This window comes from Sus scrofa, chromosome 13, assembly GCF_000003025.6.
Source record: "Sus scrofa isolate TJ Tabasco breed Duroc chromosome 13, Sscrofa11.1, whole genome shotgun sequence".
NCBI classification, from domain to species: Eukaryota; Metazoa; Chordata; class Mammalia; order Artiodactyla; family Suidae; genus Sus; species Sus scrofa.
The window spans coordinates 30,937,455-30,963,047 of NC_010455.5; the positions used below are offsets into that span (position 1 = coordinate 30,937,455).

Consider the following 25,593-nt stretch of genomic DNA (forward strand, 5'->3'; position numbering starts at 1 on the left):
CCTTAATACTCCCCAGGAGAGTGTGGGGATGGGGCATTTTTAGACTGAGAGAGCAGTCAAGAAGAGTGCAGGAGAGGAGACCAGGGAGCTGACCCTAGATCATAGGTAGTGTGGTGTTGACTATCAACTACGAACTGGCGGGTCTGTAAGACTCTGGTTTGTGTTGGTACTATCATCCCTCCATTACACTTTAATTTAGGGCCTCCTAGGTGCCAGGCAGCACCTAGAGCTGGGGACAGAGTGCTGACTACACTCCTGGACCCTGGTTCCTGAGGCGGCCAACCTGGGGACCCAGAGCAGGTGTGAGACAGTGCCTGCCTCTCCTTCTCCTGAAGGACCCAACCCTCTTGAGCAACCCTGCCTGTGACACTGCCTGTGGGGCCCAGGAGAGGCCAGGACACTGTCAGGGAGATGGAGAAACCACTTCTTCACCTTGCACAGGCGCCCATCCTTCCCCACTGCCCAGCAATCCCCTGAGGCAAGAGCCAGGGCTGAGGCAAGTCCAGCCAGCATCCTGGGAGGCAGCCAGGGATGGGGCCGCTCAGGAAGTCCCAGACCCAGGCTGGGCATAAAGGAGGGTCCCGCAGGCTGGGAGGAGGCTCACCTGGGCACCATGGAGACCCAGAGGGCCAGCCTGTGCCTGGGGCGCTGGTCACTGTGGCTTCTGCTGCTGGCACTCGTGGTGCCCTCGGCCAGCGCCCAGGCCCTCAGCTACAGGGAGGCCGTGCTTCGTGCTGTGGATCGCCTCAACGAGCAGTCCTCGGAAGCTAATCTCTACCGCCTCCTGGAGCTGGACCAGCCGCCCAAGGCCGTGAGTCGGGCAGGGGCTCAGGAGGGGCTGGGGGGCGGGGTTGTCCCCCACCCGCCCCGGGGCTCCCTGTCCCTCCCCCTGCTCAGGCTGTCCCTCCTGCCAGGAAGGCACTTGTCCCTCTAAGGGGGACCCCCTCTGCCAGGAAACCTTCCCAGAGCTGGGTGCCCTGCCCGCGTGAGAGCTTCCCGCCTTAGCCTCTGGGCTGTGGGCTCAGGGCCCTGCACAGCCTGTGAGGCAGGAGCGGGCTCTGTCCCCTCCCCTGTGCACCCAGCACCAAGCCCAGGGCCAGGCTCCCAGCAGGGGCTGCAGAGGCTGCTGTCTAGGTGGGGGGCGGGGAGGGGGTGACAGATCCGAGGGGGAAGCCTGAGCCCGAGTCCCATCTCCCCACTTTGATCCTTGACCAGGACGAGGACCCGGGCACCCCGAAACCTGTGAGCTTCACGGTGAAGGAGACTGTGTGTCCCAGGCCGACCCGGCAGCCCCCGGAGCTGTGTGACTTCAAGGAGAACGGGGTGAGGCTGGGGGCTGGGGGCGCTGGCGGATGCTTCCCAAGGAGCTGAACAGGAGAGCCTTCTGGGGAAGATGTCCAGGCCCTGGGGTGAGGCTGGGGTCTTATGGCTTGGGAGAGTTCCTGATTTGACCTTGAGTCTCCCCTTCTAGCGAGTGAAGCAGTGTGTGGGGACAGTCACCTTGAACCCATCCAATGACCCACTGGACATCTCCTGTAATGAGGTGAGTGGCCCCATTTTCTTTGAGGTGCTGCTTGTTGGTTGGTGCGTGGAACCTCCTTTGTTCAGTCACCTGCTGCCCCATCCAGGCAGGGAACGCGCCCCCTACCCTGGCCTCTCTCTCACCTGGGCTCCAGGTCTCCAGGATGGGCTCTGTCATCCTTAGAGCAGTGGTTCTTAAGTGGGGTCCTCACCCAGAAATTCACATTCTCATGCCCTCTCAGTCCTCCTGAATCAGACTCTGGGGTGGATCCCTGGCAAGGGTATTGTCATAAAGCCTGCAGGGAATTCTGACTGTGCTGACATCTGAGGGGCACTACCTTGAGGAATGGACTCTCAGGCCCTGCTCTCGTCCAGCTTTGCTGGGCTGGGCCTGCCACCCTGGGACGTCACCTGTCATATCTGGGCCTGAGGTTGCTCATCTGTCTGTGGGTGTAGGGATTCAACCACATGCTCCAAAATTCACAGCCAGTGGGCAAACTGTGGCCCCAAGTCTGCTGTTGTGTTCCATTTTTGGGGTTGTTCTAGTGGGAAGTAGGGGACCTGTGTTGATCCTCCTTCAGTCCCATGAGAGATCTCTCTCATCCTTGTTCACAGATTCAGAGTGTCAGGAGACGTCCCCGACCCCCATATTTGCCAAGGCCAAGGCCACCTCCGTTTTTCCCACCAAGGCTCCCACCAAGGATCCCACCAGGGTTCCCACCACGGTTCCCCAGAAAACGGTGATGGAGTGGCTGATAACATACCCATTAAAAGCTTTTGGTGAATCCTGAGCCCAGGGAAAGTCCTAGGATCTTATTTGTTGTGGCTCAGACTTCTGAACCGTGAAAAATAAATTCTTGTGAAAGCAACCTTTGTATGGGAGTACCTGTTGAGGCTCAGTGGGTTAAGAATCCAAGTAGTATCCATGAGGACACAGATTCAATCCCTGACCTCGCTCAGTGGGTTAATGGATCCGGTGTTGCTATGAGCTGTGGTGGAGGTTGTAGTCACTTTTCAGTTCTGGCAATGCTGCGGCTCTAGTGCAGGCTGGCAGTTGCTGTTCCAGTTGGACCCCTATCCTGGCAACTTCCATATGCCCCAGGTATAGCCATAAAACACCAAAAGAATGACTTCTAGCTTTCCATATCACTTGTTTCCCCTCTTACTACCTACCACTACTGATCTTAATTCTGGGAGTCTTCGTGTGTGTGTGTGTGTGTGTGTGTGTGTGAAAGAGAGAGGGGGTGGTGGGGAACTTCTGTATACACAGAGTTGGGTGAGGCTGCTGTCCCTTCCAGAAAAACACTGTGGGAGGCACCTGGGTCACAAGGTCCAGACAGCGTCTCCATTCAGGTCCCTTGCATGCCCTTCACATGCCTCCGCCCTCCTCCTCCATCACCCAGTAGGGACTTAAGGAGACCCGCTCTGTGCGCAGTGCTGGTGGGGATGCTGTTCTGCTCTCATGGGGGTGACGGTCCAGGAGGCGCCAGGCCTCTTGTTAAACAGAGACACGGTTCAGCCTCAGGCTAAGCCTGCAGGGACGATGCCCAGAAGGTTCCACCTGCCCTTGACAATGTTAAGTCTGGAAATCCCACCCCTCCTGGCCTTTCCTGTGGCATGGAGACACATCGCTGTTTCTTCAGCTGGGCCCAGATTTCGCTGGTCAGCTTGGTTTAGGGATCAAATGGAACACCTCTTTCGACCACGGAAAACAAGCATCCTGCTCCTCGGGGTGAAGAGCTCTGCACCGGTGTGAGAAAGGGGAAGAGTGACACACAGGTCACATCCCTAGTTGCCCGGGTGTTTCAGGAGTGTCCTGTCCACGTCCTGCCCACTCCCCATTCTCGAGCTGACCTTTGCTGCAGGGCAGACTGGCAGCACTGGGGAGTTTGCACCCAGGAAGCAGCGTGTCGTGTTCTGACTCTGGGTGCTGCCCCATCTCCCTTCTCTCCACTCCTGCTGGTGCTTTCTGGAACTGCCTCCCAAACCAACCACTGCCACTAAATGCTTGTCCTAGGTCTGCTTCTGGGCCAACCTGAAACAAGACCGAGAGCCCCCTCTCCGAGAGGCACAGAGGGCAGGATCTCCCAGAGCACTTACTTTGGGACCTGTCGTGCTTGACTTTTGCTGAGCAGGTGGGGCTGAATCAGGCTGGTTAGAGGACCCTGGTGCTTCTCCCGCTCCATCATCCCAAGTTGAGGGAGGAAGCCCTACAGAGGAAGCCGAGGCTGTGGTGTGTCTGTGCCAGAGGACACAGGCTTGCCAGAGCCCGTGGTTAAAGTTGCAGGATTTTTCTGAGCTGGTTGTTAAACCCCTGGTAGCTAGAAACTGGCCTTCGTGGAGGCGTTTACCCCATGGAAATCAGAGAATGTTATATAATAATTTTGTCACCACTGGAACATCACTGCACAGCCTGTGCTGGTCATGTGTGCTTCCCGTTTCCTCCCATGATTGCCCATCCTGCTCTCATGGCAGCTTTTCTGTCTCCTCAGCCATGCCTTGTCCTTTCATATTTGAAAGGACAAATTTCATATTTGGTTTTGGCCAGATGTCCCTTGTCATGGACCGTGCCGTCCACATGCATATGTGACCACCCATAGCAGAAATGAGTGGCTGCTTATCATGTTTCCCTCTCAACCCTTGAGCAAGGAGCTGTACTCTTCCCTGGCAGGGAGGCATGCCGGCCTTGTCAGAGCCTTCCAAAGTGATTGGCTGGGGAGAGTGTCTGCCATTCCAACAGTACTCCCCCTAATCTGTTGCATTCGTCCATATTTCTGTTTTTGTACCGTTACCACACTGTCTTTATTACCGTGGCTTTGTAATATTGTCTGAAGTTCGGGAGAGTTATGTTTTCTGTTTGGTTTTTTGGTTTTGTTTTGCTTTGTTTTGTTTTCGTCCTCAGGATTGTTTTGGCAGTTTTGGGTCTTTTATGGTTCCATATAAATTTTTGGATTCTTTTTTCTAGTTCTGTGACGAATGTCATGGGTACTTTAATAGGGATCACACTAAGTCTGTAGATTGCTCTGAGCAGTATGGCCATTTTAATGATATTAAGTCTTTCCAATCCGGGAGCATGGGACATCTTTCCATTTCTTTGAATCCTCTTTAATTTTCCTGATGAATGTTTTTTAGTTTATCTTCCGCATCCTGGGTCAGTTTTATTCCTAAGTACTTAATTTTTGGGGGTGTGATTTTGAAAGGTATTGTATTTTTGTATTCCTTTTCTAATATTTCACTGTAGTATACAGAAATGCAACCAGTTTCTGAATGTTAATCTGTCCCGCTGCTTTGCTGCATTTGTTGATTGGTTTGAGTTGTTTTTGTGTGGAGTCCTTAGGGTTTTCTATTTATAGTAGTATGTCATCTCCATATAGCGATAATATTTTACCTCTTCTCTTCCAATTCGGATAGCTTTCCCATCTTTTGTTTGTCTGATTGCTGTAGGTAGGACTTCCAATATTATGTTGGATAAAAGTGGTGAGAGTGGTCATCCTTGTCTTGTTCCAGTTTTGAGCAGGGAAGGTTTTCAGCTTTTATTCGTTGAGTATTATATCGGCTGTGGGTTTGTCATAAGTGGCTTTTATTATGTTACAGTATGTTCCCTGTATTCCCACTGTGGTAAGAGGCTTTATGAATGGATGTTGGATTTTGGTGAATGCTTTTTTCTGCATCTATTGAGATGATCATGTGTTTGTTTGTTTGCCTGTTTGGTTTTTGTCTTTCTAGGGTCATACCCACAGCATATGGGAGTTCCCAGGCTAGGGGTTGAAAGGGAACTGTGGCTGCTGGCCTACACCACAGCCACAGCAATGTGAGCCGTGTCTGCGACCTGCACCGCAGCTCACAGCAATGCTGGTCCTCAACCCGGTAAGCAAGGCCAGGGGTCGAACCTGCATCCTCATGGATACCAGTCGGGTTTGTTACCACTAAGCCACAATGGGAATTCCCTGGTGTGGTTTTTGACTTTTCTTTTGGTAATGTCGTGTATGATGTTGATTGATTCGCATGTGTTGAACCATCCTTGTGAGGTTGGGATGAATCCCACTTGGTCATGGTGTATGATCTTTTTTATGTATTGTTGGATTCAGTTGGCTAAAATCTTGCTGAGAATTTTTGCATATCTCTTCATCAAAGATATTGGCCTATAATTTGTTTTTGGTAGTATCTTTGTATTATTTTGGAATTAGGGTGATGGTGGCTTCATAGAATGTCTTTGAGAGTGTTCCTTCTTCCATCTTTTGGAAACGTTTAAGAAGGATGGGTATAAGTTCTTGTTTGTATGTTTGGTAGAATTCACCTGGGAAGCCATCTGGTCCTGGACGCGTTGGTTTGTAGGGAGTGTTTTCATTACATGTTTAATTGCATTTCTAGTGATTGGTCTCTTCAAATGGTCTGTTTCTTCTTGATTCAGTTTCGGCAGGCTGTATGTCTCTAGAAAGTTGTCCATTTCTTCTAGGCTGTCGAATTTGTTGGCATATAATTGTTCATAGTGTTCTCCTATGGCTTTTTGTATTTCTGCAGTATCTGTTGAGATTTCTCCTTTTTCATTTCTCTCTCTCTTTTTTTTTTTTTAGTTTAGTTTTTATTGTTATTTCCGACACACTTTTTTTCCCCCAGTGTACAGCATGGGAACCCAGTCACACATACACGTATGCATAAATTTCGTCTCCCATCGTCCTGCTGCATTGTAAGTATCTAGACATCGTTCTCAGTGCTACACAGCAGGATCTCATTGTTAATCCATTTCCTTTTTCATTGCTTATTGTTTATTTGGGTTCTTTCTTCTTCTTGGCGAGTTAGGCCAGCGGTTTTTCAATTTCATGTACCCTTTCAAAGAACCAGCTCTTGGTTTTATTGATTTTCGCTATTGTTCTTTTGAATCTCTGTTTTATTGATTTCATCTCTGATCTTTATGGTTTCCTTCCTTCTGCTGACTTTAGGTTTTGTTTGTTCTTTTTCTAGTTCTTTTAGGTGGCAGGTTAGGTGTCGATTTGAGCTTTTTCTTCTCTTTTGAGGAAGGTCTGTTTTGCTATGAACTACCCTCTAAGAATTGCTTTTGCAGCATTCCATAGATTTTGAATGGTTGTGTTTTCATTGTCTGTCTCTAGGTATTTTTTAATTTCCTTTTTGATTTCCTCATTGACCCACTGTTTTTCTAGTAGCATGTTATTTAGTCTCTATGTAGTCTTTTTTTTTTTTTAATATCTTTGTTTTCGGGTAATTCTTTTTTTTTTTTTTTTTTTTGGTCTTTTTAAGGCCTCACCCATGGCATATGGAGGTTCCCAGGCTAGGGGTCAAATCGGAGCCACATCTGCAACCTACACCACAGCTCACAGCAACGCCGGATCCTTAACCCACTGAGCGAGGCCAGGGATCGAACCCGCATGCTCATGGATATTAGTAGGGTTTGTTAACTGCTGAGCCACAGTAGGAACTCCACATGTCGTCTTGTTTTTCGCAATTTTCTTCCTGTAGTTGATTTCTAGTTTCATGCCATTGTGGTCAGAGAGGACTCTTGAAAGAATTTCTGTACTCTTAGATTAGTTGAGGTTAGTTTTGTGGCCCAGTATGCAGTCATTCCTTGAGAAGGTTCCATGTGCACTTGAAAAGAATGTATACTTCTGGTTTTCCTTTGGATGTAATATCCTGAAAATATCTATTAAGTCTAACTGTTCTACTGTGTCATGGAGGATCTCTTGTCTTGTTGATTTCTGTCTAGAGGATCTATCCGTTGATGTGGGTGGGGTGTTAAATCTTCTACTGCTGTTGCGTTCCCATCACTTTCTCCTTTTATGTTTATTAGTGTTCGTGGTATGTCTTTGGGTGCTCCTTATATAGGAGCATATATGTTAGCAAGTGTAATAGCCTCTTCTTGAACTGATCCTTTTATCATTAAATAGTGTCCTTCTTTCCTTTTCTTTATGGCCTTTGTTTTAAAGTCTACTCTGTCTGATAGGGTTACTGCAACTCCCACTTTCCTGTCTTCTCCATTCACATGAAATATCTATTTTCATCCCCTCACTTTGAATTTATATGTATCCTTTGCCCTAAGGTGAGTATATTGCAGGCTCTGCTTTTTATCCAGTCTTCCATTCGGTGTCTTTTGTCTTTTCTAGGGCTGCGCCTGCGTCATATGGAGGTTCCCAGGCTAGGGGTCTAGTTGGAGCTGTAGCCGCCAGCCTACACCGCAGCCACAGCCACAGCCACAGCCACAGCCACAGCCACAGCCACAGCCACAGCCACAGCAACGCGGGATCCGAGCTGCGTCTGCGACCTGCACCACACCTCACAGCAACGCCGGATCCTTAACCCACTGAGTGAGGCCAGGGATCGAACCTGCAACCTCATGGTTCCTAGTCAGACTCGTTTACCACTGAGCCACGACGAGAACTCCCATTCCGTATCTTTTGATCAATACATTCAGTCCATTGACGTTTAAGGTAACTATTGATAAATATGTACTTATTGCTGTTTTAAGGGTTGTTTTCCAGTTGGTTCCATGTATCTCCTTTGTTCCATTCTTCATTTGGTTGGATGATTTCCTTTTTTTTTTTTTTTTTGCCTTTCCTTGAGCTGTTCCCATGGCACATGGAGGTTCCCAGGCTAGGGATCCAATCAGAGCTGTAGCCACCAGCCTACACCACAGCCACAGCAACGCGGGATCCGAACCGCATCTGTGACCCACACCACAGCTCATGGCAATGGCGGATCCTTAACCCACTGAGCGAGGGCAGGGAACGAACCCGCAGCCTCATGGTTCCTAGTCGGATTCGTTAACCACTGCTCCATGACGGGAACTCCTGGATGATTTCCTTTTATTTTATGCTTGTGTCATCTTCTGTTTAGTTTTTGTGACTGTACTGATTGGCTTTGGTTTGTGGTTGCTCTGTTTTTCAAGTATGTGAACCCCTTCCTATATCTGCTTGCTTTAGTCTGAGAGTCATATGGGCTCAAGCACATAATGAAAAAAAAAAGTCGAGGTTTTCTTTTTCTTTTTTCTAAAACTTTATTGAAATATGGTTGATTTACAATGCTGTGTTAATTTCTGCTGCACAGCAAAGTGACTCAGTTATACATATATGTGTTCTTTTTCATATCCTTTTCTATTACGGCTTATCACAGAATATTGAATACAGTTCCCTGTGGTATATAGCAGGACCTTGTTGTTTATCTATTCTATATATAATAGTTTGCATCTGATAATCCCAAAGGCCTAATCCTTCCCTTCCCCACCCCCTCCCCCTTATCACAAGTCTGTTCTCTATGTCTGTGAGTCTGTTTATATTTTGTAGGTATGTTCCTTCGTATCATATTTTATTTTATTTTTTGAATTACTCAATGAATTTATTACATTTACAGTTGTACAATGATCATCACAATCCAGTTTTATAGGATTTCCATCCCACAACCCCAGTGCACCCCCCACCGCCCAAACTCTCTCCTTTGGAAACCATGCATCTTTCAAAGTCTGCGAGTCAGTATCTCTCCTGCAAAGAAGTTCATTCCGTCCTTTTATCAGATTTGATATGTCAGTGTAGGATTTGATGTTGGTGTCTCATTGTCTGACTGACTTCACTCAGCATGATAATTTCTAGGTCCATCCATGTTGCTAAATATGCCGGTATTTTGTTCCTTTTAATGGCTGAGTAGTATTCCATTGTGTATATGCACCACTTCTTCTTGGTCCCCTCCTCTTGTCGATGGCCATTTAGGTTGTTTCCATGTCTTGGCTATTGCAAGGAGTGCTGCAATGAACATCGGAGTGCATGTGTCTTTGCGAGTCACGGTTTTCTCTGGATGGACGCCCAGGAGTGGGATTGCTGGATCAAATGGGAATTCTCTTTTTCGTTTTCTGAGGAATCTCCATGCTGTTTTCCACAGCGGCTGCACCAATTTAAATCCCACCAACAGTGTGCTAGGGTTCCTTTTTCTCCACACCCTCTCCAGCACTTATTGTTGGTAGACTTTTTGAGGATGGCCATTCTGGCTGGTGTAAGGTGGTACCTCAGAGTGGTTTTGATTTGCATTTTTCTAATACTGAGTGATGTTGAACATCTTTTCACGTGTTTTTTGGCCATTCGTATGTCTTCTTTGGAGAACTGTTTGTTTAGATCTTCTGCCCATTTGTCGATGGGGTTGTTTGTCTTTTTGGTATGGAGCTGCAGAAGGTGTTTATGCATGTTGGAGATTAATCCCTTGTCAGCTGATTCACTTGCAAGGGTTTTCTCCCACTCTGTGGGTTGTCTTTTCGTTTTGTTTAGGATTTCCTTTGCTGTGCAGAAACTTTGAAGTTTCATTAGGTCCCATTTGTTTATTTCTGTTTTTACTGTCATGACTCTAAGAGGTGGACCTGAGAGGATGTCGCTGCCGTTTATGCCGGAGAGTGTTTGGCCTATGTTTTCCTCTAAGAGTTTTATGGTGTCTGGTCTTATATCTGGGTCTGTGATGCATTTTGAGTTTCTTTTTGTGTATGGTGGAAGGGAGTGTTCTGATTTCATTCTTGTCCGTGTGGCTGTCCAGTTTTCCCAGCACTACCTGTTGAAGAGGCTGTCTTTTCTCCATTGTATATTCTTGCCTCCTTTGTCACAGATGAGTTGGCCGTAGGTGTGTGGGCTTAATGCTGGGCTTTCTCTCCTGTTCCACTGATCTATATTTCTGTCTTTGTGCTGGTACCATGTGGTTTTCAGGATTGTTGCCTTGTAGTATAGTCTGAAGTCCGGGAACCTGATTCCTCCGGCTCCATTTCTCTTTTTCAGGCTGTCTTTGGCTCTTCTGGGCCTTCTGTGCTTCCAAACAAACTTTAAAATATTTTGCTCGAGTTCTGTGAAAAAAGTGCTTGGGAATTTGATAGGGATTGCATTGAATCTGTCGATTGCCTTGGGTAGTATAGCCATTTTGATAATATTGACTCCTCCAGTCCAAGAGCATGGCATGTCTTTCCATCTCTTTGTGTCATCTTTGATTGCTTTCATCAGTGTCGTATAGTTTTCAGAGTACAGGTCTTTTGTCTCTTTGGGTAGGTTTAGTCCTAGGTATCTTATTCTTTTGGATGCGGTGGAAAACGGGGTTGCTTCCCTGATTTCTCTTTCTGATCTTTCATTGTTGGTATGTAGAAATGCCACTGACTTCTGTGCATTGATTTTGCATCCTGCGACTTTGCCAAATTCGTGGATGAGCTCTACGAGTTTTCTGGTAGAGTCTTTAGGATTCTGTAGGTATGGTATCATGTCATCTGCAAATAGCGATAGTTTTACTTCTTCCTTTCCAATTTGGATTCCTTTGATCTCTTTCACGTCTCTGATTGCCGTGGCTGCGACTTCCAAAACTACGTTGAAGAGTAGTGGTGAGAGCAGACATCCTTGTCGTGTTCCTGATCTCAGCGGGAATTCTGTCAGCTTTTCACCACTGAGAATGATGTGAGCTGTGGGTTTGTCATATACGGCCTTTATTATGTTGAGGTAGGTTCCCTCTATGCCCGCTTTCTGAAGGGTTTTTATCCGAAATGGGTGTTGGATTTTGTCAAAGGCTTTTTCTGTGTCTATGGAGAGGATCACATGGTTTTTACTCTTCAGTTTGTTAATGTGGTGTATCACACTGATGGATGTGCGGATATTGAAGAGCCCTTGCATCCCTGGGATCATTCCCACTTGATCATGATGTACAATCCTTTTAATGTATTGTTGGATGCGGTTTGCTAGTATGGTGGTGAGGATTTTTGCATCTATGTCCATCAGTGACATTGGCCTGCAGTTTTCTTCTTTTGTGGTATCTTTGTCTGGTTTTGGCATCGGGTGATGGTGGCCTCATAGAATATGTTTGGGAGTGTCCCTTCCTCTGCAGTTGTTTAGAATAGTTTCAGAAGGAGAGGTGTTAGCTCTTCTCTAAATGTTTGATAGAATTTGCCTGTGAAACCATCTGGTCCTGGACTTTTGTTTGTTGGAAGTTTTTAAATCACAGTTTCAATTTCAGTACCTGTGATTGCTGCGTTCCTCTGAATTTCTCCTTCATCTTGGTTTAGCCTTGGAAGACTGTACCTTTCTAAGAATGTGTCCATTTCTTCTAGGTTTTCCATTTTATTGGCGTATAGTTGCATGTAATAGTCTCTTAAGAGCCTTTGTATTTCTGCGATGTCTGTTGTTACTTCTCCTTTTTCATTTCTAATTTTATTGATTTGAGCCCTCTCTCTTTTTTCCTTGGTAAGTCTGACTAAGGGTTTATCAATTTTGTTGATCTTTTCTTTCTTTCTTTTTTTTTTTTTTTTTTTTTGTCCTTGGTCTTTTGTCTTTTCAGGGCCACACACATGGCACATGGAGGTTCCCAGGCTAGGGGTCTAACCGGAGCTGTTTCTGCCAGCCTACGCCAGAGCCACAGCAACGCCAGATCCGAATTGTGTGTGCAACCCACACCACAGCTCACGGCAATGCCGGATCCTTAACCCACTGAGCAAGGCCAGGGACCAAACCCACAACCTCATGGTTCCTAGTGGGTTTCGTTTCTGCTGCGCCACGACAGGAACTCCTGTTGCTCTTTTCAAAGAACCAGCTTTTCGTTTCATTAATCTTTTCTATGGTTTGGTTCCTTTTTTATTTCATTGATTTCTGCTCTGATCTTTATGATTCCTTTCCTCCTACTAACATTAGGTCTTGTCTGTTCTCTCGTGAGCTGCATGAGATGTAAAGTTAGGTTGTTTATTTGAGCTTTTTCTTGTTTCCTGAGGTGGGCGGGCTTGTCTTGCTATAAACTTTCCTCTTAGAACGGCTTTTGCTGCATCCCATAGGTTTTGGAGTGTCGTCTCTTCATTGTCATTGGCTTCTGGGAATTTTTAAATTTCCTCTTTGATTTCTTCAGTGATCCATTGGTTGTTTAGTAGCATGTTGTTTAGTCTCCACGTGTGTGTTTTTTGCGGATTTTTTCTTGTTGTTGATTTCCAGTCATTTAGCGTTGGGGTCGGAAAAGATGCTTGATATGATTTCAGTTTTCTTAAAGTTACCGAGGTTTGCTTTGTAGCCCAGGATGGGATCAATCTTAGAGAACGTTCCATGTGCACTTGAGAAGAATGTGTGTTCCGTAGCTTCTGGATGGAATGTCCTATAAACATCTATGAAGTCCATCTGGTCTAATGCTTCATTCAGAACCTGTGTTTCCGTATTGATTTTCTGTCTGGATGATCTGTCCATTGCTGTAAGTGGGGTGTTAAAGTCCCCGCTATGACTGTGTTATTGTTGATTTGCCCTTTTAAGGTTATTAGCAGTTGCCTTACATATCGTGGTGAACCTAGGTTGGGTGTGTGGATATTTAAAATTGTTTTATCTTCTTCTTGGATTGATCCTTGGATCGTTAGGTAGTGACCTTGCTTGTCCCTTAAAATGTTCTTCAATTTAAAGTCTATTTTGTCTGATATGAGTATTGCTACTCCAGCTTTCTTTTGATTCCCGTTTGCATGGACTATTTTCTTCCATCCTCTCCCTTTCAATTTGTCTGTGTCCCTAGGAGTGAAGTGGGTCTCTTGAAGACAGCGTATATATGGGTCTTGATTTGCATCCATTCAGCCAGTCTCTGTCTTTTGGCTGGGGCGTTTCATCCATTAACACTTAAGGCAATTATTATTATTTTGTTGTTGTCTTTTTGCCATTTCTTGGGCCGCTCCCGAGCATATGGAGGTTCCCAGGTTAGGGGTCGAGTTGGAGCTTTAGCTGCTGGCCTACGCCAGAGCCACAGCAACGCGGGATCTGAGCCGCGTCTGCGACCTGCACCGACCTGCACCACAGCTCGCGGCCACGCCGGATCCAGGGGTCAAACCCACAACCTCATGGTTCCTAGGTGGATTCGTTAACCACTGAGCCATGATGGGAACTCCTTGAGGTAATTATTGATAGGTATGTTCTCATTACCATTGTATTCATTGCTTTGGATTTGTTTTTGTTGCTCTTTTTTCTTCCCTTCTTCTCTTGTTCTCTCCTCTTGTGGTTTGAGGACCATCTTTAGTGTTGTACTTGAGTTGATTTTTCTTATTTGTTTGTGTATCAATTGTAGACTTTTGGTTTGCAGTTATTCTGGAGTTTTGATGTAACAGCCTCTATAGATACGAGATTGTCTCAAGTCGTTGGTCTCTTAATTGCAAGTGCATCTCCAGTGTCCTGCATTTGTACCCTCCTCGTCTCACAATTTCGGATGGTGGTGGCATAGTTGTGCATGGATGATTTTGTGTCTTTACTGTATATATACGTTTACTGGTGAGTCTTGTCATTGGTGGTATTTTTGTTTCTGATTGCGGCCTTTTCTTTTCTGTCTAGAGAAGTTCCTTTAGTACTTGTCGTAAAGCTGGTTTAGTGGTGCGGAATTCTCTCAGCTTTTGCTGATCCGTGAAGCTTTTGATTTCTCCTTCAAGTCTGAATGAGAGCCTTGCTGGGTAAAGTAATCCTGGTTGGAGGTCTTTTCCTTTCATCACGTTAAGTATATCATGCCACTCCCTTCTGGCCTGCAGAGTTTCTGCTGAAAAATCTGGGGATAACCTTACCGGGCTTCCCTTGTATGTTATTTGTTTCTTTTCCCTAGCTGCTTTCAAGATTGTCTCTTTGTCTTTAATTTTGGTCAGCTTGATTAATATGTGTCTCGGGGTGTTCCTCCTTGGGTTTATTTTATATGGTACTCGCTGCGCTGCCTGGATTTGAGTGAGTGGTTCCTTTCCCATGTGAGGGAAGTTTTCGGCTATTATCTGTTGGAGTGCTTTCTCTGTCCGCTTCTCTCTCTCTTCTCCTTCTGGCACCCCATAATAAGGATGTTGGTGCGTTTAACGTCGTCCCAGAGTTCTCTGAGACTCTCTTCATTTGTTTTCAATCTTTTTTCTCTTTTCTGTTCCGCATCCGTGATTTCCACTAATCTGTCCTCCACTTCGCTTCTTTGTTCTTCTGCCTCCTGGATTCTGCTGTTGGTTGCTTCTAGTGAATTTTTTTATTTCAGTTATTGATTTTGCATCTCTTCTTAAGTTTCATATCTTGTATCTCTTTGCTCGGTGTTTCCTGAAAGTTATCCATCTTTGCCTCCAGTTTATTTCCAATGTCTTGCATCCTCTTCAGCATCTTTTTCCTGGAGGCTGAGACTCTCCTGACCCCTTAGCTGATTTTCTGGGGGTTTTCCTTTCTCCCTCCTCTGAGTTATACTTCTCTGTCTTTTCACTTTTATTCGTTTTTGGTGTGGTGACCTTTTTACAGATAATAGAGGTGTAGCCTCTCTCACTTCTGGTGTCCGCCCCCCTGGTGGCTGAAGTTGGTATGGGGGCTTGCTGTAGGCTTCCTGATGGGGGAGGGACTGGTGCCTGCCCACTGGTAGGTGGCCTGATTCCTATCCCTCTGGTGTGTGGGGCTTTATCTCTGGATGGGATGAGAGGCGGCTGTGTGCCAGGGGGGCCTTTAGGAAGCCTGTTTACTGCTGGGTGGGGCTGTGATCCCACCTGGATTGTTGTTTGGCCTGGGGCTTCTCAGTGCTGATGGGAGGGGCCATATTTTCCCAAAATGGCCACCTCCAGAGAAAGGCACACTGCAGAATATTCCCCAGAGCTTTGCTTCCAATGTCCTTTTCCCACAGCAACCCACATTCACCCCTGTTTTCCCAGGAGGTCCTCAAAGAACTGCAGTCCGGTTTGACCCAGATTCCCGTGGAGACTTTGCTTTGTCCTGGGACCCAAGAATGGGGTCTCCGTTTCCCCCAGTCCCGTGGAGCTCCTGTGCACAAGCCCCACTGGCCTTCAACGCCAGATGCTCTGGGGGCTCTTTCTCCCAGTGCCAGATCCCCACACGTGGGAGTTTGATGTGGGTCTCAAAACTCTCACTCCTGTATGTGAGTCTCTGTGAACCAGTTACTTTCCAGTCTGGGGGGCCTCCACCCTGGGAGGTACAGGGATGCTTATGTCGTGTAACTGCCCCTCCTATCTCTTGATATGGCCTCCTCTTTGTCTTCTGCAGTAGGATAACTTTGTGAAAGTTTCTGGTCCATTTGGTCGAAGGTTGCTCAGCATTTGGTTGTAAATGTTGTTGTTTTTAGGAGAGAAGTTGAGCTCCAGTCTTTCTATTCTGCCATCTTAATCCCCTGTCAAGTCTAGGTTTTCTTACTTTCCTTCCCTGCAGTTTATGATTTTGATGTCGTTTTTAAAATCTTCATGCTTATCCTTTTGCTGTTCCTTGTGTTTATCATTCCTTTTACAAATAATGTTTTTTTCTTTTTGATGTGTATACTGGCTTATTTAAGTGATTACTTTCCAATTTTGTGATTTCCTCCATCCTGTATCTTCTTCCTTCTTTCCTGTTTAGAGGAGACCTTTCGTCATTTCTTTTAGAGTGGGTTTAGTATTGCTGCTGTATTCTTTTAGTTCTTGTTTGTTGGAAAAATCCTTTATTTCTCTTTCTGTTTTAAATGATAATCTTCCTTTCTGTCCGACATCTTAGCCAGGTAGCACTTCTAGTATCCGCTCTCCCGGCTGTGCTATGCCGGCCAAGGGCGACAAGAAGGAGAAAGATGCCAGGAATTCGGCCAAGAAAGACAAAGACCCAGTGAACAAATCTGGGGGCAAGTCCAAAAAGAAGAAGTGGTCCAAAGGCAAATCTCGGGACAAGCTCAATAACCTAGTCCTGTTTGACAAAGCAACATCTGACAAACTCTGTAAAGAAGTTCCCAACTATAAGCTTATAACTCTAGCTGTCGTCTCTGAGAGATGGAAGATTTGTGGTTCTCTGGCCAGGGCAGCCCTTCAGAGCTCCTGAGCCAAGGAGTTGTTAAGCTGGCTTCAATGCACAGAGCTCCAGTAATTTACACCCAAAACACCAAGGCTGGAGATGCCCCGGCTGCTGGAGAAGATACATACACAGGTCACACCAACTCCATATTGCACATCTTGAAAAATAAAATGTTATCGAGTATAAAAAAGAAAAAAAGAAAAAAAGAAAAAAAAGAAAGTCTTGCTGGGTAGAGTATTCTAGGCTGCACATTGTTCCCGTTTAGAGCTTTGAATATATCGTACCAGGCTCTTCTGGCCTGTAGTGTTTCTGCAGAGAAATCAGCTACTAGCCTAATGGGGTTCCCTTACAATTAAACTCGTTGTTTTTCTCTTGCTGCCTTTAGAAACCTCTCCTTAACTCTAACTTTTGCCACTTTTTAAAGTGGCAAACTACACTATGTCTCAGTGTAGGTCTGTTTGGGTGCAACTTGTTTGGTGCCCTCTGTGCTTCCTGTATCTTGGCATCTGTGCCCTTTAGATTTGGGATGTTTTCAGCCATAATTTCTTCAAATATATTTTCAATCCCCTGTTCTTTTTCTTCTCCTTCTGGGATCCCTGTATGTGTAGATTGGCCTGCTTTGTATTATCCCATAGATCTCTTAAATTGCTTTCATGTGTTTTTCATTTGGTTTTCTGTGATTTCCATTATATATCTTCCAAGTCACTTATTCATTCCTCTGCATTATATGTTCGGCTCTTCAGTGCCTTTAACTCAGTTTATGTCTCTGCAAATGAATTTTCTAATTTTTCCTGGCTCCTCCTTATAGTTTCTAGTTCCTTTCTAAAGTAACCTGCATTCCTGTGGATACCCACTCTTAATTCCTTTGGTATTTTAATCACCTTCTTTTGGAACTTGGTGTCTGTTAGACTGAAGAGGTCTGTTTCATTGTTTGCTGCTTCAGGGGAATTCTCCTGTTCTTTTAACTGGGAATGGCTCCCGAGCGTCTTCATTTTGCTTATATTTTTCTTATTCTGTGAGTTTAGGAAAAAAACAACTACTGTAGTCTTGGAGGGCTATTTATATACAGGAGGGCTCCTAGGGAGTTTGTGAGGGCTTAGTTTTTAAATTTAGTTTATTTTTTGGCTTGAGGACTGCTTTTGGTTTAGATGCTTGCTGTCTCTTTCCTCCGTGTGTTCAGGCGGTTATCCCCTTGATAGTGGGTATGCCAGGGTAGGGCCTGCGTGTGCTTCCATGGAGATGCGGGCAGTGGTCAGGGCCTGTAGCCAGTGCCTGGCTGCCGGGCCCTTGACAATGGCAAGGACCCATGGGGAGGTGGCCCAGGCTGCTCCTGGTTGCATGGCCCTGGGAAGTGGCAGTGCCCCTCAGGCAGGTGTAGGCTGTGCCCTGAGCATTTGTCAGTGGCAAAGGTGTGCTTTCCCAGGGGAGTGAGGGCAGCAGGTGGTGTTTGGTTGCAGTGTCCTCCTCGGCGGCAACCCCTGAGGTGAGTGGGGCTGCAGGTGGTTCCCAGAGACCCATAGTGGTGGCAGGCCATGTCCCCCTCTGGAGTCTGAGATGGCTGCTCCAGTTTTCTCCTGCCTCCTGTAGTTTGTGCAAGAGGTATCCCGCCTTCTGAGAGCCCGCACGTGCTCCAAGAAAGATATTCCTATGGCAGTCTCACCCCTCCTCCTCTGGTGCTCCCCAGTAATGGTGCCTTGCTTCTCTTGTGGGCCCAGGCCTCTTCCCAAGCTTCCTCAGCTGTGGTGCTCCACCCACCAGCCCATGGTACGCAGCTCCCTAGCCCCTCAGACTGTCTCCACACAGCCAACCCTAGTCCCTTCCCCAGAACGGACCTTCGAAGCCTGAGTCTCAGTGCCTAGCATTGGTTCAGGGTGTCTCAGACTGGGGTAGAGTCTCTGCCAAAAGGTGTCCCAGGCGGTGATACCAATGGTCTATGCAGCTCTCTCTCTGCTTTCTCCTCCTCAGACTGGCCGCTGTGCTTTTTTCCAAGGCTTCGAGGTACCTCTTCTGTCCTGGCTAATCCCCCCATCTTTTAGGTGGCCTTCCAGCATGTGAATTCCTTTCCTCTTTCACAGCTCCTTCCTGGTCCAGCCCTGATTCCTGTTTTGGTTTTTTTTTTTTCCTGCTCCTCTCTCCCTCTCTCTCTCTCTCTCTCTCTCTCTCTCTCTCTCTCTCTCTCTCTCTCTCTCTCTCTCTTCCTTTTGTTCTTCCCAGTTGTGTACAGGGTTTCTTGCCCTTTTTGGAGGTCTAAGGTCTTCTGCCAACATTCAGTAGAGGTTCTATGTGAATGGTTCTACATGAAGATGGCTTTGGGGGTTTTTTTGGTCTTTTTTTTTTTCTTAATTGGGCTACACCCACAGCATATGGAAGTTCCCAGGCTAGGGGTTGAACCAGAGCTGTAGCTGCCAGCCACAGGCACAGCCACAGCAATGTGGGATCCGAGCCTCATTGGTAACCTACACCACAGCAGGCGGCAACACTGGATCCTTCACCCGCTGAACGATGCCAGGGATCAAACGCATGTCCTTATGGCTACTAGTCAAATTCATTACTGCTGTGCCACCATGGGAACTCCTAGATGGTTTTTATTGATGTGTTGTGAGAGAAGGGGATGTCTTACTCCTCTGCCATCTTGATGCCATTACTACCTCTTATTCTAAGAGGACACGGGTCAGACCTTCCAAAAAATGGCACTGAGCATCAGGCCAGTCCAGTGCCAAATGGTGAGGAAGGAAGAGAGAAAGGAAGGAGGGCTGCTCCCGGGCTGGCAGAGTGTGGGGCTAACTGGGGTGGAGTCTCTGCCCAAAGGATGAGGCAGGTCGACTCCCTGACAGGCTGGACAGTGGGGCTTCCTGGGAGCCTGGCCCCAGGCAGAGCTGCGTCCGGGTGGAGGGAGGAGATGAGTGTGGGGGGAAGTGACAACTCAGTTGTCACCACCGTGGTTCTGAAGGGCCAGTGGGATGCTGGTCCCTGGGCGGGGCTCTGGGCAGTAGGTGCTGTTCGTGTCCTGTCCACATCCACTGGCTCAGAGGCTGCCCCCGGCCCCCCACTCTTTGGACTGTGGGACATGGATGCTAAGGGCCCCCGGGGGCCCCCTTCCCAGCAGCCTTCACAGCCTCCCCAGGAGATGCCTGGGGATTATGCCCCCTCTGCCCTCAGCCTGTGGGTGGGGACTGACTAGCAGGGGACATCACAGCCCAGCCACCCCACCTGCAGTCAGTCCTAAAGCAGGGGAAAGTTGCGTTTCTGGTTCCAGGGCATTTAGGGTGAGGCTGAAGCTCGAGTCAGGCTGGAGCACATCCCAGCTCAGCTGCTCCCTCTGCCCTCTCCTGCTCCCCTCTCCCCCTCCTGACAACACCCCTCCCTGAATCCCATGCCTCTCCATTCCAGCTCAGGTCCTGCTTCTAGAGGAGGAGCCTAGGACGGCAGTGGAGCTGTGCGGAGTCCATCCCCTCGCCCCACATGGTGAGGTGCGGGGCCTGAGGAGGAGACAGAGAAGAGCCCTGGTGTCCAGGCCGGTGGTGCGGGAGGGGAGTGGGGAGGGGGCGGTGCTGTGGGCCGAGGGCCACTGGGGGACTTACCAAGGGGTCAGACTCGCCCAGGAGCCCGAGAGCCCAGGGCATGACTGCGAAGGGTTTTGCATGGTTAGTGCAGATGCTCAGCCCAGGGCATTCCTGGGGGGCAGCCTCAGAGGTCTGGGGGCACCGAAGCCAGACTCGGGGAGTGGAGGCGAGGCCAAAAGAGAACAAAGGAGGCAGTGAGAGTGGGTGAGGAGGGGCTACTGCATCCCCAGTGTCCTGCTGTGCCGAGGAGGAGACCAGGCTGCGTTCAGGCAACGTCCTTGTGGACCCTGCCCTTGACCCCCACCTCCTACGTCTCAGGGTCAGTTTGAGCCCTTCAGAGAGCGGATGGAGCCCTTCAGGTTCATCTCAGTGGGGCAGAGGAAGAGAATTCTGAGGTGTCTAGAAGTCTGAAAGCAGTGGCTTTGCCTGTGGCCTTGGGCAGGAGAAAGAGTGAGCAGTGATGGCTAAGGGACTTGCCCAGATCACTTAGTTGTGAAGAAGAGCAACTACCCTGGTAGTTGCCTGTTTGAAGGCCTCGGACTCACAGAGCCAAAGGTGGGAAGAGACACCATTCATCCCCGTCTCTCTTAGCTTTTGTCTGCAGGCCATCTGACCAGTTTCACACAGACTGCTACTCCCGTTCTCAGCTTGATCAATGGCCACTGAAGAATTTGAATGTAAGAACTCCTCAAAACCTTCCAACAGCGGCAGCCTCTAGGACTGACTAGCCTTCACTAAATGTGCCAGAACAAGACTGACTTTCTGGGCAGTCATGTGATTTCCTTAAACCTCATCGTGAAATTTTGACCTCCTTTGTGTGTTTTGCCCAGACTCTAGCAAGCATTCTAAGTTTAAACACTCGTTGAATTCTGACATCGCATGAGCAACACCTTCTTCTGAGCTTGCTGCTTCTTTGTATGTGAAACCTGCCCTATGCTTACCTGCAGCCCACAAGCTAGTCTACACGCTCCCTCGTAGTGGTAGAGTGCATTGCCCTAGACTTCCTGCTGGCCTTCTGAGGCGGGGTATGTGTAGTTGGCAACTTTGCTGCACGTGGGTTAATAATACACTTGGCTGATTTGGCTCCACATAGGAGCCTGGTGAGTCTGTGTTCCAGTGGGCCTGATGAGTCTCCTGGGTATCATAGTCATGGTCTCTCTCACTTGATGTTGCCTAAGATATAGAGGACAATTTGGTCCACAACCCCTGAATAGAATCAATTAGAGTATTTGAGGGGCAGTCCATGTTTTTAAAAAGAACCCTCGTTGGTTATGGGAAAGGTTGGGGTATAAAGTTGTAGGGCAATTGTTCTACCCTAATGACCTTGCATATGTGCTTAGAAGCCCTGCAGGCAAGGCTCTGACTGCAGCTGACCTGCATCTTGGTAGAAGGTCTTGAGGTCCTCCTTGGAGTCCAGCGGAGCCCAGACTGGGGTGCCACGAACCCTTGTCCTGGCCACCACCAGCTTCAGTGTGGGATCCCCTAAGAACTGCCAGCTCTTCTCAGATGAATCTATGGCTCGAGGGGTGAGTGGGTCTCTGTGGTAGTGGTAAAAAGATTCCAAGGGGTTGCTTGCATGTAGGATGGGGAATGATGGAGCCCAGTCAGGTGAGAGGGCAGCCACTGTGAATGCTGCACATCGAAGAGTTTTCAGCCTTCCAGCCACTTGCTGTGGTTCCACGCAAAGAGACAAGCAGTGTGCTCTGCTTGGGGAGTGAAGGGGGCGAGGGGAGGAGGGCGACGGGTGCTCCCCACAGTTGGGGACACAGCACATGGGGGTCCAGGTCCCATCCCCTCCAGAATCTAACGGACAGGAAGCGTGGCTGGGAGGAGTGTGTGAGGGGTGATGCGTGGTGGAGTTCATGCCCGAGTTTGCTGGGGTGGAGGGTGCATGAGGGTCTCTCAGGAACCAGATGCAGAATCAGGGGCAGACCCGACTGGGGACAAGGGCTGTGGTGTCTTTCCTGAGAACACCTCCGCTCTGACAGGTTGAGAGGATTAAACCAGGAAAGCCAGATGCTATAGGAACAGCAGGCTCACCTCACTGACCTCCTCAGGGGACATGCAGTCTGAGGACCTGGAAGGGGACAGTCTATGGGATTCAGGGAGGAAGAAAAAGGGAACTTCAGTCTGAAATGTGAGTAAATGCAAAGGCCCAGAGGCAAGAAACACAGGGAGGATTTCAGCGGTACCAGGCACCCAGTAACCACGTGTGCTGCTAATTATTTGCTACTGTAATCACCTCCTTTTCCTCCTTTGACTTGGGGAAAGGATACGGCTTGACCAAGAGGCTCCTGGGGCAATACCTGGACTGTGAAACCAGGTTGCACCAGAAACCCAGCCCTCCTAGCTTCTCCAAGACTGAGTGTACAGCCAGTGCCAACCTCGCCCACTGAGCAGCAATCCCCTGAGGCAAGAGCCAGGGCTGAGGCAAGTCCAGCCAGCATCCTGGGAGGCAGCCAGGGATGGGGCCGCTCAGGAAGTCCCAGACCCAGGCTGGGCATAAAGGAGGGTCCTGCAGGCTGGGAGGAGGCTCACCTGGGCACCATGGAGACCCAGAGGGCCAGCCTGTGCCTGGGGCGCTGGTCACTGTGGCTTCTGCTGCTGGGACTCGTGGTGCCCTCGGCCAGCGCCCAGGCCCTCAGCTACAGGGAGGCCGTGCTTCGAGCCGTGGATCGCCTCAACGAGCAGTCCTCGGAAGCTAATCTCTACCGCCTCCTGGAGCTGGACCAGCCGCCCAAGGCCGTGAGTCGGGCAGGGGCTCAGGAGGGGCTGGGGGGCGGGGGCTGTCCCCCACCCGCCCCGGGGCTCCCTGTCCCTCCCCCTGCTCAGGCTGTCCCTCCTGCCAGGAAGGCACTTGTCCCTCTAAGGGGGACCCCCTCTGCCAGGAAACCTTCCCAGAGCTGGGTGCCCTGCCCGCGTGAGAGCTTCCCGCCTTAGCCTCTGGGCTGTGGGCTCAGGGCCCTGCACAGCCTGTGAGGCAGGAGCGGGCTCTGTCCCCTCCCCTGTGCACCCAGCACCAAGCCCAGGGCCAGGCTCCCAGCAGGGGCTGCAGAGGCTGCTTTCTAGGTGGGGGGCGGGGAGGGGGTGACAGATCCGAGGGGGAAGCCTGAGCCCGAGTCCCATCTCCCCACTTTGATCCTTGACCAGGACGAGGACCCGGGCACCCCGAAACCTGTGAGCTTCACGGTGAAGGAGACTGTGTGTCCCAGGCCGACCCGGCGGCCCCCGGAGCTGTGTGACTTCAAGGAGAATGGGGTGAGGCTGGGGGCTGGGGGCGCTGGCGGATGCTTCCCAAGGAGCTGAACAGGAGAGCCTTCTGGGGAAGATGTCCAGGCCCTTGGGTGAGGCTGGGGTCTTATGGCTTGGGAGAGTTCCTGATTTGACCTTGAGTCTCCCCTTCTAGCGGGTGAAGCAGTGTGTGGGGACAGTCACCTTGAAAGAGATCAGAGGCAACTTTGACATAACCTGTAATCAGGTGAGTGGCCCCTTTTCATTTGAAGTCCTCCTAGGGGTTAGGCGCGTGGTACAGCCTTTGGACCAATTCCCCGCTGCTACATCAGGCAGAGAACACCCTCCTACCCTGGCCCCTCCCTCACCTGAGCCCCAGGTGTCCAGGACGGGCTCTGTCATCCTTTAGAGCAGTTGTTCTCTAAGATCCCCACACAGAATGTCACAGTCTCAGGCCCCACTCAGACCGTCTGAATCAGACTCTGAGGTGGCACCAAGTCAAGTGTATTGTCACAAGGCCCCAGGGGATTCTGACTGTGTCGAGTTCTGAAAGGCACTGACTAGAGGTATCGACTTTCAGCTCCTGCTCCAAACTAGCTTTGCAGGCCTCTGCTTGTCACCCTGAGAACCCCCTTGTCATCTCAGAGCCTGAGTGTCTCATCTCTCTGGGTGTAGATATTCACCACAGGTTACAAAGGTTACCGCCAGAGATGAAATTTTGCCCCAAGTTTCCTGGGGTTGCTGTAGAAAAGCAAAGTCCAGATAGGAAGGGGTCTTGTGTTGAATTTGGTCCAGTACTGACAAGAAACCTGTTTATACCTTGTTCACAGCTTCAGAGTGTCAGGATTATAGACCTGCTGTGGAGAGTACGTCGGCCACAGAAACCCAAATTTGTGACTGTATGGGTCAGATAATTAGTGCATGAAGGAATTTCATTCTTCAAGACACAGGGAAGAGTTCTAAAAGTTCTGCTTATTCTACCACAAGCTTCAGGACTGGAAAAATAAATTCTTGTGAAAGCAACATCATCTTGCCTTAAACTACACTTGCCTTGCTTCTCCTGGGTGTGTGTATATGTGTGCGTGCCCATGTGCACGTGTGCCTCCTATAAACATAGAGTTGGGTGAGACTGCTGTCCCTTCCAGAAAAACACTGTGGGAGGCACCTGGGTCACAAGGTCCAGACAGCGTCTCCATTCAGGTCCCTTGCATGCCCTTCACATGCCTCCGCCCTCCTCCTCCATCACCCAGTAGGGACTTAAGGAGACCCGCTCTGTGCGCAGTGCTGGTGGGGATGCTGTTCTGCTCTCATGGGGGTGACGGTCCAGGAGGCGCCAGGCCTCTTGTTAAACAGAGACACAGTTCAGCCTCAGGCTAAGCCTGCAGGGACGATGCCCAGAAGGTTCCACCTGCCCTTGACAATGTTAAGTCTGGAAATCCCACCCCCCCTGGCCTTTCCTGTGGCATGGAGACACATCGCTGTTTCTTCAGCTGGGCCCAGATTTCGCTGGTCAGCTTGGTTTAGGGATCAAATGGAACACCTCTTTTGACCACGGAAAACAAGCATCCTGCTCCTCGGGGTGAAGAGCTCTGCACCGGTGTGAGAAAGGGGAAGAGTGACACACAGGTCACATCCCTAGTTGCCCGGGTGTTTCAGGAGTGTCCTGTCCACGTCCTGCCCACATCCCATTCTCGAGCTGACTTTTGCTGCAGGGCAGACTGGCAGCACTGGGGAGTTTGCACCCAGGAAGCAGCGTGTCGTGTTCTGACTCTGGGTGCTGCCCCATCTCCCTTCTCTCCACTCCTGCTGGTGCTTTCTGGAACTGCCTCCCAAACCAACCACTGCCACTAAATGCTTGTCCTAGGTCTGCTTCTGGGCCAACCTGAAACAAGACCGAGAGCCCCCTCTCCGAGAGGCACAGAGGGCAGGATCTCCCAGAGCACTTACTTTGGGACCTGTCGTGCTTGACTTCTCTTGCTGAGCAGGTGGGGCTGAATCAGGCTGGTTAGAGGACCCTGGTGCTTCTCCCGCTCCATCATCCCAAGTTGAGGGAGGAAGCCCTACAGAGGAAGCCGAGGCTGTGGTGTGTCTGTGCCAGAGGACACAGGCTTGCCAGAGCCCGTGGTTAAAGTTGCAGGATTTTTCTGAGCTGGTTGTTAAACCCCTGGTAGCTAGAAACTGGCCTTCGTGGAGGCGTTTACCCCATGGAAATCAGAGAATGTTATATAATAATTTTGTCACCACTGGAACATCACTGCACAGCCTGTGCTGGTCATGTGTGCTTCCCGTTTCCTCCCATGACTGCCCATCCTGCTCTCATGGCAGCTTTTCTGTCTCCTCAGCCATGCCTTGTCCTTTCATATTTGAAAGGACAAATTTCATATTTGGTTTTGGCCAGATGTCCCTTGTCATGGACCGTGCCGTCCACATGCATATGTGACCACCCATAGCAGAAATGAGTGGCTGCTTATCTTGTTTCCCTCTCAACCCTTGAGCAAGGAGCTGTACTCTTCCCTGGCAGGGAGGCATGCCGGCCTTGTCAGAGCCTT

General features: G+C 49.1%; 2 protein-coding genes and 1 pseudogene across 3 annotated transcripts; all 3 read left to right on the forward strand.

Moving 5' to 3' along the window:
* PR39 (peptide antibiotic PR39) lies at nt 476-19,673 on the forward strand. 2 transcript variants are annotated; one of them, XM_021068575.1, is made up of 4 exons: nt 476-811; nt 1,216-1,323; nt 1,472-1,543; nt 19,641-19,673. In XM_021068575.1, exons 1-4 carry the CDS (start codon nt 614-616, stop codon nt 19,656-19,658), a joined length of 396 nt encoding a protein of 131 aa, XP_020924234.1. In that variant the 5' UTR covers nt 476-613; the 3' UTR covers nt 19,659-19,673.
* Nucleotides 16,002-18,030, forward strand: LOC100626446 (annotated as a pseudogene).
* PMAP-23 (antibacterial protein) lies at nt 22,348-24,065 on the forward strand. The gene is given in 4 exon segments (NM_001129976.1): nt 22,348-22,558; nt 22,964-23,071; nt 23,220-23,291; nt 23,875-24,065. Coding segments are annotated over 4 exon segments (462 nt in total). The 5' UTR covers nt 22,348-22,360; the 3' UTR covers nt 23,959-24,065.

What these genes read in the sequence shown, in the direction of transcription:
- PR39 (XM_021068575.1), top strand. Translation starts at nt 614, where the DNA reads ATGGAGACCCAGAGGGCCAGCCTGTGCCTGGGGCGCTGGTCACTGTGG. An exon ending in TGGACCAGCCGCCCAAGGCC is followed by an intron (nt 812 to 1,215) that starts GTGAGTCGGGCA and finishes ATCCTTGACCAG; the next exon opens with GACGAGGACCCGGGCACCCC. An exon ending in GTGACTTCAAGGAGAACGGG is followed by an intron (nt 1,324 to 1,471) that starts GTGAGGCTGGGG and finishes CTCCCCTTCTAG; the next exon opens with CGAGTGAAGCAGTGTGTGGG.